At 43.5% G+C, this 12558-nt stretch overlaps 1 protein-coding gene and 1 long non-coding RNA gene across 5 annotated transcripts in view; one reads left to right on the top strand and one right to left on the bottom strand.

The window, feature by feature from the left end:
* LOC110348843 (uncharacterized) overlaps positions 1–12558 on the bottom strand; it is a 47301-nt gene that overhangs the window by 12158 nt on the left and 22585 nt on the right. The window lies entirely within an intron of this gene.
* The window catches only part of Hira (histone cell cycle regulator), a 108182-nt gene that overhangs the window by 92292 nt on the left and 3332 nt on the right, over positions 1–12558 (top strand). The window contains exons 23-25 of one of the 4 annotated variants that reach the window (XM_087198142.1): positions 219–382; positions 2445–2533; positions 12004–12257. In XM_087198142.1, coding sequence (XP_087054268.1) covers positions 219–382; positions 2445–2533; positions 12004–12006 — 256 coding nt within the window. In that variant the 3' untranslated portion in view covers positions 12007–12257. Of the gene's footprint in view, positions 1–218; positions 383–2444; positions 2534–4547; positions 10452–12003; positions 12258–12558 lie in introns of those variants that run through there. The other 3 variants (XM_087198141.1, XM_087198140.1, XM_087198139.1) reach the window with 3 other exon arrangements.

Here is a 12558-nt window from a genome sequence, read left to right as displayed (position 1 = left end):
ATTGTCTTGATATCTCTAGGACCTAGATGGCAGGTACAGGATAGGATATACCTGGTGTGCTAAGAGGCCTGGGGTGGACAATAGACTGGCTGGTGCATGGAGCCCTTGGGCAGCCCAGGAACCTATCATACTGTGGCAACTCACTAGGGAACTTGGGAACAGCCTCATGTACCCAGGCAGGGCCCTCTGCCTCATACCTGCTCTGCCGGTCTCTGCAGCTCTGGAAGGCAAGCTGCCCGGCTCTTCTCCGTGCCTCATGTGGTGCAGCAGGAGACCACACTGGCCTACCTAGAGAACCAGGTTGCAGCAGCACTCACTCTGCAGTCCAGCCATGAGTACCGCCATTGGCTCCTCCTCTACACACGGTACCTTGTCAACGAAGGTGAGTTCCTGGCAGCCCCAAGTGCCCTTCTGCCCCTCTGTCCTCTGAGGCCTAGCTCAGTTCCTGGGAATCAAAGAAGAGCCCAGGGCTTTCTACAGTCATGTGTGTTCCTCAGGGGTCCTCTTAGTCACCCCCTCGAGGTCTTTGCCTCCTGCTTCCCTGACAACAAAGTGAGCCCCTTAGCCCCCATCTCCCAGCTTGCTGTGATCAGGGCAGTCCAGCAGGCAGCTTGCCTCCTCATTGGCTCTTGAACCTGAACAACGTAGGCCTGAGGATGTTCCCCCAGAGGCACAGGAGGGTTGGCAGCAGGGAGTGAGGATGGATACATGCATAGAAAGGCCCGCCTTGAAGCAGCCAAGTCAGTGTTCTGGCTCCTGCCTTCCATTACATGCTGGCAGCATTGATAGTTAGCAAGCTGGTCATCCGATGGGAAGGCATCTTCTGTTAGTGTTTGTTTTCCTTCTGGGAGTCCCTCCTATCCTGGAAGGGTCTGCCTGCTGCCCAGCAGCTCTCCATGGCTCTCTGGGCTAGGTCTTCCCTTTCAGAGCTATCAGAACACCTGTGCCCTCTCAGTAGCATTGCTTACAGAAACCAAGGTGCGCTGAAGGAGGTAGCTGTACTGTCCTTAGAGTGACCACCAACAGCCTTTAATCCCTCATTGGGCAAATGTCTGTCTTTTCATTTCAGCCCTTCTTCTCACCTAAGTATGGCCTCCAGGGGCTGTGGCACAGAACTGGCCCTTCCAAAGCACTCCTTTGTTCACATACAGCCCTGGGCCTATTTCCAGAGCTTCTTCTTCAGCCATGTCTGGCCCTTTGCTTTGTTCTTGTCACCACGTTCTACATTTTGATTAGAATTTAAAGAAAAAATAATTCAAGTACAGAAAAGACAGAGAAAAATGTACCAAACATCTACAGATGTAATTCCCAGAATCGATATGACATGTTTGTCTCCAATTGTGTGAATCTGAGGGTATGTGTTCATACACATTTGTAATAACAGCAAACAGTACTGTTATCTGTCTCCCTTCCTAATGATTTCAATGATAAATTTGATGTTTTCTCTTCCTTCCCAGTCTATATGGCCTCCTCGTATGTAAGGACACCAGCTTTCCTAAATACTTTACCCCCAAGGTGCTCAGACTTGGGGCACTCTCGTCACGCCTCAGGCCTTGTGCCTTATTCTATCCAGAAATGCCTCCTCTCTACTCTCTGGTTTGCCTTATTCGGGTGTTAAGGAGGATTCACCCTGACAGCCTTATCTCTAGGCCCTAGCACCTTATGTGGAGTCACTTCTACTTGCTTTTTTTTTGTCTTCCACAAGATGTTCCAGTGCTACCTGGACTATACACCAGTCCCCACACTCACAGACTGTTGCTTTTTCAGTTGTAAGAAGAGGAATCAAATGTTAGAGTAAAACCTCATTCACTTCCCAAATTCTTCTGATTCTATGGTAGCTTCATCTCTCCTATTCTCTACTCTTTGCTTCTGTTCATTCCCTATGGCTTCAGCTTCCCCAAGGACTGCCAAAATCCCAGATTCTCCATCTACAGCCTTTCTAGATTCTTCACTCACACTATGGTTTTCACAATCCATGATGTCTCTGCACTCAGCTGCCACTCTGCATCATCATGCCTTTGCCATGTACATGCTACCTTCCCACCTTTCACATTTCCTTTCCTACCAGGTGCCTCCTTATCTAATTTTGAACATATCCCACCAGCCCATCCCCCTTCTGCCACAGTTTTCTATGTTTTCCCTCCATCTTGAGAAGTTCATCACAGAATGGCCATATCTTGTTTCTCCTGTGTGCCAAGCGCATGGAGAAGGTGCTGTATATACTGTTGGGAAGCACACGAATGGATAAGAATCTGTGATTGTAGGTCTCCATGCCCTAAACAGAGACACAGGCATTTTGCCCATGGAAGGGAAAAAAATAAGTGTTCATTCTGTTTTGATATATAAAATAATTTAGCATATTCTTGATTTTTTAATTTCCTTTTGTAATGTGTTCCTGTTTCTTTTTGTTTTTTGGTTTTTGTTTTTTTTTTTTCTATAATTAGGGTTTGAATACCGACTCCGAGAAATATGCAAGGACTTACTGGGTCCCGTTCACTGCTCCACTGGAAGCCAGTGGGAGTCAACAGTAGTGGTAGGTGCTTCTTTCATTCTTGCTACAAGAATTCTTTCTTGAAACATGAAGGTGGAGATTTTAAAAATAAGCCAAAGTGCTTTGAAAGTTACCCCCAAGATTTCTTTAGCACCCTGCCTTGGGTGCCAGCATCAGTGAAGGGCTGACATAGTGGCACTCCATGACTGGGCAGGAGCTGGGTTCTGGGTATCAGGAGCATGGGAAGCTCCATTCCATACTTGTGAGAGGCAAGATGTTCTGGGTTTTGTATGAGGATGCCTTTGTGGGGCTCCAGTCTGGTTACACATGCACACATAGGCAAGTAGGCATTTAGGTCAGCATACACTGAGTGTGGATTCTCACCAAGAAGAAAATAAGCAGGGTAATGAGATGTGAATACCCAGGAAAGAGTGGCCAGGAACAAACTCAGAAGAGGACATTTCAGATGAAACCCAAAGATGAGTTGCAGAGACCAGGAGAAAATTTTCCTGGTGGAGGTAATAGTGAAGACAAAAAGGGTGTGGTGCGTTTGAAGCCAGTGTTACTGGCAGGCAGGAGGCAAGAAAAGAGAGTACTGTGAAATGAGGCAGGAGTCACACGCAAGAGGTAGGCAGTAGAGACCTCCCGAGGACCTGGATACTGTTTCAGGGCCCCAGAGTTGGTAACATTGAGCTGAAAACCAATCTGGACATCTTTTTCAACAGTCCCAGGAATGGATGAAAGTGACTTGGATCAGTGTGGTCACTGTGGAGTACAGTAAGCTTAGTTATTTTATTTTTAAATATTATGTCTGGGTTGGGTGTTGGAGTGCACACTTTTTTTGTTGTTGTTGTTGCCAGTACTGGAGATTGAACTCAGGACCTTGTGTTTGAGAGGCAGGTGCAGTGCCACTAAGCTAAATCCCCAGCCCATGGAGTACATACTTCTAATCCCAGCTATTTGGGTAGCTGAGGCAGGAGGATCACAAGTTGAAGGCCAGCCTGGTCAACTTAGCGAGACCCTACCCCAAAATTAAAAATAAAAAGGACTGGGAGTATAGCTCAGTGATAGAACACTCCTGGATCTGATCACCACCAAAAATTGTCTGGTAATTTTAGTTTTGGAAGTCTTAGTGGATGTTTCTATTGCCTGTGTTTCTACTATTTCTCATTCATATTGTATTAATCTCCTTATGTTACTGGTTATTTTTGACTGCTTCCTGGACATGATATTTGAAAAACTAGAAGTCTAACATGATGTTCTCTACTTCCACAGAGCTCTTTTATTTGCTACTGTGAACTTCCTAATGCACTCCAAGTTGTTCTATCCAGTTCAGGATTGAGGTTTTCAGCCTGCCTTAGACTTAAAGCTGGGTACTAGTTGGCTCAGGGATTGCTTCTAGTTTACCTTGCTCTGTGTTACATGCCTTTGGGTTACCAGCACAAAGGAGGAATGATTTAGCATGGGGCTCCCTCCATTCTTGGACACCAGCCCTGGCTTTAGTCCTTTTAGGCCAGTGGTGATGAATCTATGGTATCCATGTTGTTTTTCTATATTTTTTTTGGCACAGGGGATCGAACTTGGGACCTTGTGTTGGCAAGGGCAGGCAGCGGTACCACTGAGCTAAATCCCCGGCCCTGTTGTTTTTCTTTTAAGACAAAAGATGTTACTGTATGAGTTGGGTTTTTTTCTAAACTAAAACCTCAGTATTCAGGTCTAATTGCAGTGTTGGCACTTTGTGATGAATAAATGGGTTTGGTGTTGTGGTTTGGGCACTCGTCTCTAAAAGGTTCACCATCACTACCCTAAGCATTCAGTTCTTATACAGCTGCTCTTGTCACCTACAAAGAGGATACCTCATTGAGGCTTTCCCCCAGAGAACCTGTGGCTTCTCTCTCAGCGTCATCTGTCACTGTTGTCCTGCCTGCTTTCAACCTTATATAAACTGCCTAAAGTTGCAATCTGCTCGATTCCATGTCCATGACAGATGCTTTCGGTTGTAAAAAGACAATAGTGCATCTAATAGTGGCTAAAATAAATTTTTTTCTCTTCCAAGTCATCTAGAAGGAAGATATTAGCCTGTCTCTGATTCTCCTGACTTTTCATGCATAGCCACAGGATGCTTTTGTGTCCAAACACAAGGAAAGAGAACAGGAGGAAGCCACAGGCAACATCCACTCTATTCATCAGGAAATGAAAAGCTCTTCCAGAAGAAATCCTATAGAAAGCTATTAAATTATTTAGGCCCCTCTATTACAAAGAAGTCTGGGAAAGTAAACACCTTTTCCTCCTCTGTGAAAATAATATTCAGGAGAAAAAGTCTGAATAATGAATGCTTGTGATCTTTTTAAAATATTGAACATTTGCACCTGGGTGGTGGGAGAAGCCACCTCTCCGTCTTGCTACACTGGCTCCATGCAGGGGGAAAGTTTACTAGTCAGCCCTTCATGAAGGCTGAGGTCCTCTAAGGGCTTTCCTGTGTATATGTCTTTCACAGACCTATGTGTAGGGAATAGGGAAAGGGGACGTTACTAGAACCTGTGCAGTAAGTCCTAGTCTCCTGCAAGCCACGGCAGCCCAAGGTGAATTAACTTATTATACAGGAAAGGTAGAAAAAATGAGACTCTGAGAAGAAGCTGAGTTTTGGGTCTGATCAGTGCTGCTCTGGGCAGCAAAGAGGAAAGCCCCCAGCTTACCACAGTACATCAGGAGAAACAGATGTAACAAATGACTTGCAGAGAGTATAGTACATAGGGATAAACAGTGTAACAAATGACTGGGGGGCAGTGGAAATAACAATGAGGAACTGAGTAGATGAAGATTTTGTTCCTCCCAGGATGTCTTCAGCTGGTATAATCTTGTCCTGGAGAATCACAGCATCACCAGATCACTGAGGTTTCAGTTGTGACTGGTGGCCAAAATGGAATTAGGTCTCGAAATCCCATAGCTGGCCTGTAGGCAGAAGAACTAGGCCTAATCAAATGACTTTTCCCTAAAATTATGTAGCATTGCTCCCAACACCTATGCGTGGATTTTTGGTTTTTGTTGTTGTTTTTTCCAATTCCAATATGCAGAGCTACTTTAAAATGTCTTAATTTCCTTAATTGCCAAGTATGGTGGCACACATCTGTAATCTGAGTACTTTGGGGGCTGAGGCAAGAGGATTCCCTGCAAGTTTGAGATCTGCTTTAGCTACAGTGAGTTCAAGGCCAGCCTACACATACTAATACCCTGTCTCAAAAACCCCTCTTTTTCAGCTGGGTGCAGTGCCACATGCCTATAATCCCAATACTAAAGAGGCTGAGGGAGGAAGATCTTAAGTTCAAGTCTGTATGAGCAACTGGGCCAGGGATTTAGTTCAGTGGTTCTGCCTACCTCAAAGGCGGAAGGTTCCGAGTTCAATCCCCGGTACCAAAAAAAAAGTCTATATGGGCAACTTAGCAAAAAGACCCTATCTCAGGGCCGGGGATTTAGCTCAGTGGTTTTGCTGCCTCCTGTGCAACCACAAAGACCTGAGTTCAATCCCTGGTACCAGAAAAAAAAAAAAAGAAGAAGACCCTATCTCCGGGATCGGGATTTAGCTCAGTGGTTTCGACGCCTGCTACGCAAGCGCAAGGACCCAAGTTCAATCCCCGGTACCAAAAAAACCCAACAAAAACAAAACAAATAAAACAAAAGACCCTATCTCAAAAACTTTAAAGGGCTGGGGATGTAGCTCAGTGAGAGAAAGTCTTAGGTTCATTCAGGGCAGGGTGAGGGTTTTCACAGGTTTTGGAGCTGTGTAAGTGTTTTCTGTTGCTAAACAAAATACTGTACCCAGGGCTGGATAAAAAAGAGCTTTATTAAGGTCACCTTTCTGGAGGTTTGAGAACATTGAGGCAGCTTCTACTTAGCTCTGGTGAAAACCTGATGGTAGATGGTATCATAAAGGCAAGAATGGATGCAGAAAAGACCACATGGCAAGATAGAAACCCAGAGACTAGGAGGGCCTAGTTTTGGTCTTTTTGTAACAACTCATTAATCCTATCCAAGGACAATCCTCCCAGTGACCTAATTACCTAACCTTAACAGTTCCATCATCTCAATACCACCACACTGAAGACCAAGCTTCCAGCACATAATCCTTTGGGGTACACTCTGAAACCATATTTAAACTATGACAAATGTTCTGATATAGTATATCCTCAGTCTCTTGATCCCAAGTACCCACAGGTCTACACTTTTCCATACCACTAACACACCAGTGTCTGTCACTGCCTTTAGCAGCCTCCACCCTGATATCCAAACTGTGCCCATATTCACATCCGCTCTCTGAGTTAGTCAAAACAGAAACCAGGGGCCGGGGATTTAGCACAGTGGTTCTGGCGCCTGCCTTGCAAGTGCAAGGTCCCGAGTTCGATCCCTGGTACCCCCCCCCAAAAAAAGAAACCAGTCCCTCAACCATTTAACAAGCCAGATTATTACAAATGAATTCCTCTTTTTTCCTTCCATCTCAAGGAAATAACCAGGAACTGAGTCACTTCCTTCCCATGATGCAACCTGTCCTGTGGAAGCTACAGGACAAGCATAAGCAAAGTGCCATAAAATTTCCTACTTTGTTTTGTTGTTGCTTTTGTACTAGGGATGCAACCCAGGGTCTTTACACTGAACTACACCTCCAGCCCTTTTTGTTTTTTATTTTGAGACAGAGTCTTATGCCTAGGCTGGGCTCAAAGTTGCAATTCTCCGGCATCAGCCTCCTTAGTGTTGGGATTAAAAGAATGCACCATGACACCCACTAAATTGAGTGTGGCTTTGCCTTGGTTAGTCATTTGCTGCTTCTTTACTAATTTGTAGATTTCCTACAAAGATGTATTTATCTGAATGTTGCTTATTTGATGTTACTTTTGGAAGAACGAGGTCCTAGATCTTGCTAATCTTTGCTCTGAAATTTACCCTTTACCTTTATTCCTTTTTTTTCTTTTTTTTTGGTACTGGGGATCGAACCCTGGACCCTGCACTTGCCAGGCAAGCAGCAGAACTACTGAGCTAAATTCCCAGCAGCCTTTTCTTTGTCTTTTAAGCTATTTTTCTTTCTTTCGTTTTTTTTTTTTTTTTTGTACCAGGGATAAAACTTGGGGCCTTGCGCTTGTGAGGCAGGTAGTGGAACCACTGAGCTAAATCCCCAGCCCTTTTTTAAAAAAAAATTATTTTCCTTTTTCTTTTAAGCTACTTATGTTATTATATACATACAGTCCTCAATTTATGATGGTTCAACTCAACTTTTACACATAGTAAAAACTATACTTTTGGGCTGGGGATTTAGCTTAGTGGTTCTGCCGCCTGCCTCACAAACGCAAGGTCCCAAGTTCGATCCCTGGTACCAAAAAAACAAAACAAAACAAAAAACTGTACTTTCAAACTTTGATCTTTTGGGGGCTAGTGTTACATGGTATGGCACTCTTGTGATGCTGGCCAAGTGGCAGGAGCTACAGCTTCCAGCCAGCCTTCAGTCACAGAGGGAAACAGGTGGCATGGTGTGCTGTGCTCCTAAGCTATGATATTCAGTAGTTTAGGTGTATTAAGTACATTTTTGTTTCATTTTGTTTTTTGTTTTTTGCTTTTGGTATGAGAGATCGAACTTGGGTCCTTGCACTTGCACAGCAGGCAGCGAAACCACTGAGCTAAATCCCCGGCCCTTAAGTACATTTTTTACGTAATATTTTCAAGGTACAATGTGGGGGTTTTTTGGTACCAGGGATTGAACTCAGGTCCTTGTGCTTGCGCAGCAGGCAATGAAACTACTGAGCCAAATCCCCAGCCCAAGGTACAATGGTTTTGTTGGGCTATAACCCCATTGTAAATTTGGGAGCATCTGTACAAAGTGTGTTTCTCATGAGCAGCATGTAGTTTATTATTACTTTGTGTAATCTGATAAGTCTATGCCTTTTTTCTCTTTTTTCCTTTTTTTCCTTCTTTCTCTTCCCACCCCTAATGTCCTTTTTCTTTTTTTTTTTTTTTTTTAATTTTGGTACCAGGGATCAAACTCGGGACCTTGGGCTTTTGAGGCAGGCAGTGGAACCATTGAGCTAAACCCCTAGCCCTAATGTCCTTTTTTGTGATGCTGGGAATAGTACCCAGGGTCTCACACATGCTAGACCAGCACACTGTATCACTGAGCTACATGCCCACCCTTTTAATTTAGACTTTTTATTTCATGATTATTGCTATATTTGAGTTTAGCTCTATCATCTTGTCTGTCTTCCTTTTCTTCCTTCTTTTGAATGAATTGGGTAATTTTCTATCATTGCATTTTATCCATTTGTTAATTCCTTGGGGGATTTTGTGTGTTTGATAGTTACTTTATAGCATATGTCTACCTTTGACTTATCACAATCTCTCTTAAGGTTACCAGGTAACATATTGGGGTCTTTTCTGGGGGGAGTCTTTTGGTTTTTTTTGGTACCGGGGATTGAACTCAGGACCTTGCACTTGCAAGGCAGGCGGTGGCACCAAGGAGCTAAATCCCCGGCCTACCATGTAACATATTATATATGAACCTTTTAACGTTAGGCTTCATAGCCTGCCTCTTGTGGCCTGCATGGTATGGTACTATTGTTAAACCAATTCTTTCTACGTGTGTTATAAATTGAAAACTATATTTTCATTATTTTACTTTAAAAAGAACTTTCTGACTTTCAGATTCTCTTGACATTCACAATCTTAACTTTTGGGGGATTTGTTGTAAATTGAAGAAGCACTTAATTTGGTTCCCTAGGGATAGTCCATTTCTTGCATGCCATGTATTGAATAGTTCTCCCTCCCACCATATCTGTTTACCTTCTCTTTCACATATCAAAGTATGTATCTGTTTATAAGACTTAAATTACTCTTGCTTCATAATGAACTTGTATATCTGATAGGAGAGTGACTGTCTTAACTATTTTGACCTTTTATTTCTCTCTATAAATTTTAGAATTAACTTGTCAAGTTCCATTGAAAATCTTTGAGAGCATTTTATTGAAAATTGTATAGTCCCCTTTACACTATAAGCACAAAATACCTGACATCCACAACATCAAGGAGAGGTTTCTTTGGCTCACAGTTTCCATGGGTTTAGTCTGTGGTTGACTCGCTACAAGACTGAAATGGCATGGTAGAAGGGCCTGGTAGAGGGCAGCTACTCATCCCCTAACAGCCAGGAATCAGAGAGAGAGATGAGAAGCCAGGGTCAAGAACATACCCTTTCATGGGCCGGAGATTTAGCTCAGTGGTTCCGCAGCCTGCCTCACAAGGACCCAAGTTCAATCCCTGGTACCAAAAAAAAGAGAACATACCCTTCCACATCACACCATCAGTGACTAGGCCCCACCTTCAAACACATGAGGCTTTTGGGAGACATTTTAGATCTAAACCATAACATTCTGCTCCTGGGCCCTCAAAAAGGCAATGTTCATCACATTATGCAAAATGCATTTAGTCCATCCCTAAGTGTCACAAAGTCTTAACAGTTCCAGCATTGCTGAAAAGTACAAGCCCAAAGACTCCTCTGAGGCTCAAGGCAAACAGTTAGCTGTGAGCCTCTGTAAAAATTAAAAAGAAACTCAGGCATGGAGGCACACACCTATAATCCCAGCACTCCAGAGGCTGAGGCAGGGGCCGGGGATTTAGCTGAGTGGTTCTTCCGCCTATCTGGTAAGCACAAGGTCCTGAGTTCAATCACTGGTACCAAAAAAAGAAAAATCTGAATTATGTGCTGGAAGCGCATTCTCCATTTGGGCCAGGGATTTAGCTCAGTGTTTCCGCCGCCTGCCTCACAAGCACAAAGGTCCTGAGTTCGATCCCCGTACCAAAAAAAAAAGGCTGAGGCAGGAGGGTTGCCAGGAGTGCAAGGCCAGCCTGGGCTGCATAGTGAGTTTAAGTACAGCCTGAACTATATCGTGAGACCCTGGCTCAAAAAAAAAAAAAAATTAAAAAGAAAGTTAAATACTTCCAACATATAATGGTGCAAGGTAAACGTTTTCATTCTAAAACAGTAGAATGGGGATAGGAAGAAATGGGACCACAGTAAGATTGAAACCAGCGAAACAAACATTAAATCCTATAGCTCCAGGCCTAGCACCCTGGGCAGATTGTGGTAAGACCTAAGCTCCAGAGGATTTAGGCAGCTGTGCCACCTATTGATTGCAGCACATTTTGCCTCTCTCTCCACTTAATGCCAGTAGCTTTCCTCAGCAGACATTCCACATTCCTGACATCTCCAGCTTCCTGAGGTCTCCTCTATACTTTCTGCTTCATTCTCATGGCTTTATGCATTGCCCTCTCAGGGGCATACTGCCTGGCCTCCCAGGGCTTTTTATGAAATCTGAGTGGAAGCTTCCATGACCCTACAACTCTTGCATTCTACATGCCTTTTCAGCACCACACAGATGATGTTAAAGTCTTTTGCCAGCTTGAGCAGTACCTGGGCCATTTTGAACCATGGCCACAGCAACCTCTGAGTGCCTGGATAGCTGAACTCAGGGAAGAACTTCTCTTGGCTTATGTGGCCCTGAGTAAGCAGAGTGCCCCCAGGCTTTCTTCTTTTGAAAGCAGTCTTTAAAAGTATTGAGCTTTTGGATGGTAATGCACACCTGTAATCCTAGCCCTCAGGAGGCTGAGGCAGGAGGATGTCCATGAGTTTGAGGCCAGCCTGAACTACATAGTGAGACACTGTCTCAAAAAAAAAGAGTAAAAGTATTGAGCTTTCAGTGGGTAAGGATTTGGCCAGTTTCTGTGATGCTTTCAAGGCATCATTCCTATTTCTTCATGCAAGGTACTTGGCTTTTGTTGTTGTTGCTGTTTTTTGGTACGGGGGATCCTCAGGACCTTATGCTTGCAAGGCAGGCAGTGGCACCACTGAGCTAAATCCCCGGCCCTACTTGTCTTATTTTTAATGCTAATCTTTTCGGCAACCATACTCCTTTGCCCCAACTTTACATGCTCTTCTTTCTGCCCAAGCTGTACATCATTCAGCTCTGTTTTTTGTTCCTGATTCTCACTGTAAATCTTGCTAAAAGCAGCCAGCAGTACCCTGAATGTTAGGCTGCCTTGAAATTTCCTCTGCCAGATTCTTTAGTTTACCTCCCTTAATCTTAGTCTTCTGCAAAGTCTCAAGGCATGGACAAATTTTGTGCTCAGGCATAACACATGTCCTCTAGTCCAACTGCCAGCAGAATCCTCATTTCCATCTGAAACCTCTGAGCCCTAGTCTTTACTATCTGCATTCCCATCAGCATTCTGGTCTGAGGTGTGAATTCAAATCTACTCACAGTATTCCAGGATTTCTATGTAGCCTGCATCTCCAAACTTCTCCAGACTGTTCCTGCAATCCAGTTCCAAAGGCTCTTGAACTACACAGTCAGGTATAGTTACAGGAATGACTGCCACTCCTGATACCAATTTTCTGTATTAATCACTTTCTCATCACCAGGACAAAATACCTGACACCCACAACTAAAGGAGGAGAAATTTATTTTGGCTCATACTTTCAGTAGGTTCAGTCCATGCTTGGCCAACTCCAAGGCAGAAATGGCATGGTGGAAGGCCCTGGTAGAGGACAGCAACTCATCTAGGAAGCAGAGAGAGGAGGAGCAAAAATACACTCAAGGGGACAAAAATACACTCAAGTCATGCCCTTAGTGACCCACCGCTTCCAACCAGGCATCACCTCTGAACACATCAGACTTTTGGAGAAACATTTTAGATCAAGACCATAATAGCAGTGCACTGAATTAGTAAGTTGGTTTTTTCTTTAATGCCTTTAAATAAAATTTTATAATTTTCAGGACTAGGCTATGCATATCTTTTATCAGATTTACTTTTAGACATTTTATAATTATGTCTGTTCTAAGTGATATATGTTATTTACTTGATCTTTTTTACTTATTCATTTCTCCTATGTATAAGCACATTTTACATTGATATATTTATTTTTCACAGCCAACTCTCTCCACATTTCTATTATTTTATTCACTTTTCTCTTAATAGTTTTGTGTTTTCTATGTGTAGTAAACACTCACCTTAAATAACCATTCAATTTTCTTTTT

This window comes from Heterocephalus glaber, unplaced genomic scaffold (assembly GCF_053883595.1).
Source record: "Heterocephalus glaber isolate CG9 unplaced genomic scaffold, H.glaber_assembly_v1.0 deba00001687, whole genome shotgun sequence".
Taxonomy (NCBI): Eukaryota; Metazoa; Chordata; class Mammalia; order Rodentia; family Bathyergidae; genus Heterocephalus; species Heterocephalus glaber.
The sequence above is the reverse complement of the archived record's forward strand: the minus strand, read 5'-3'. Positions and strand labels throughout refer to the sequence as shown.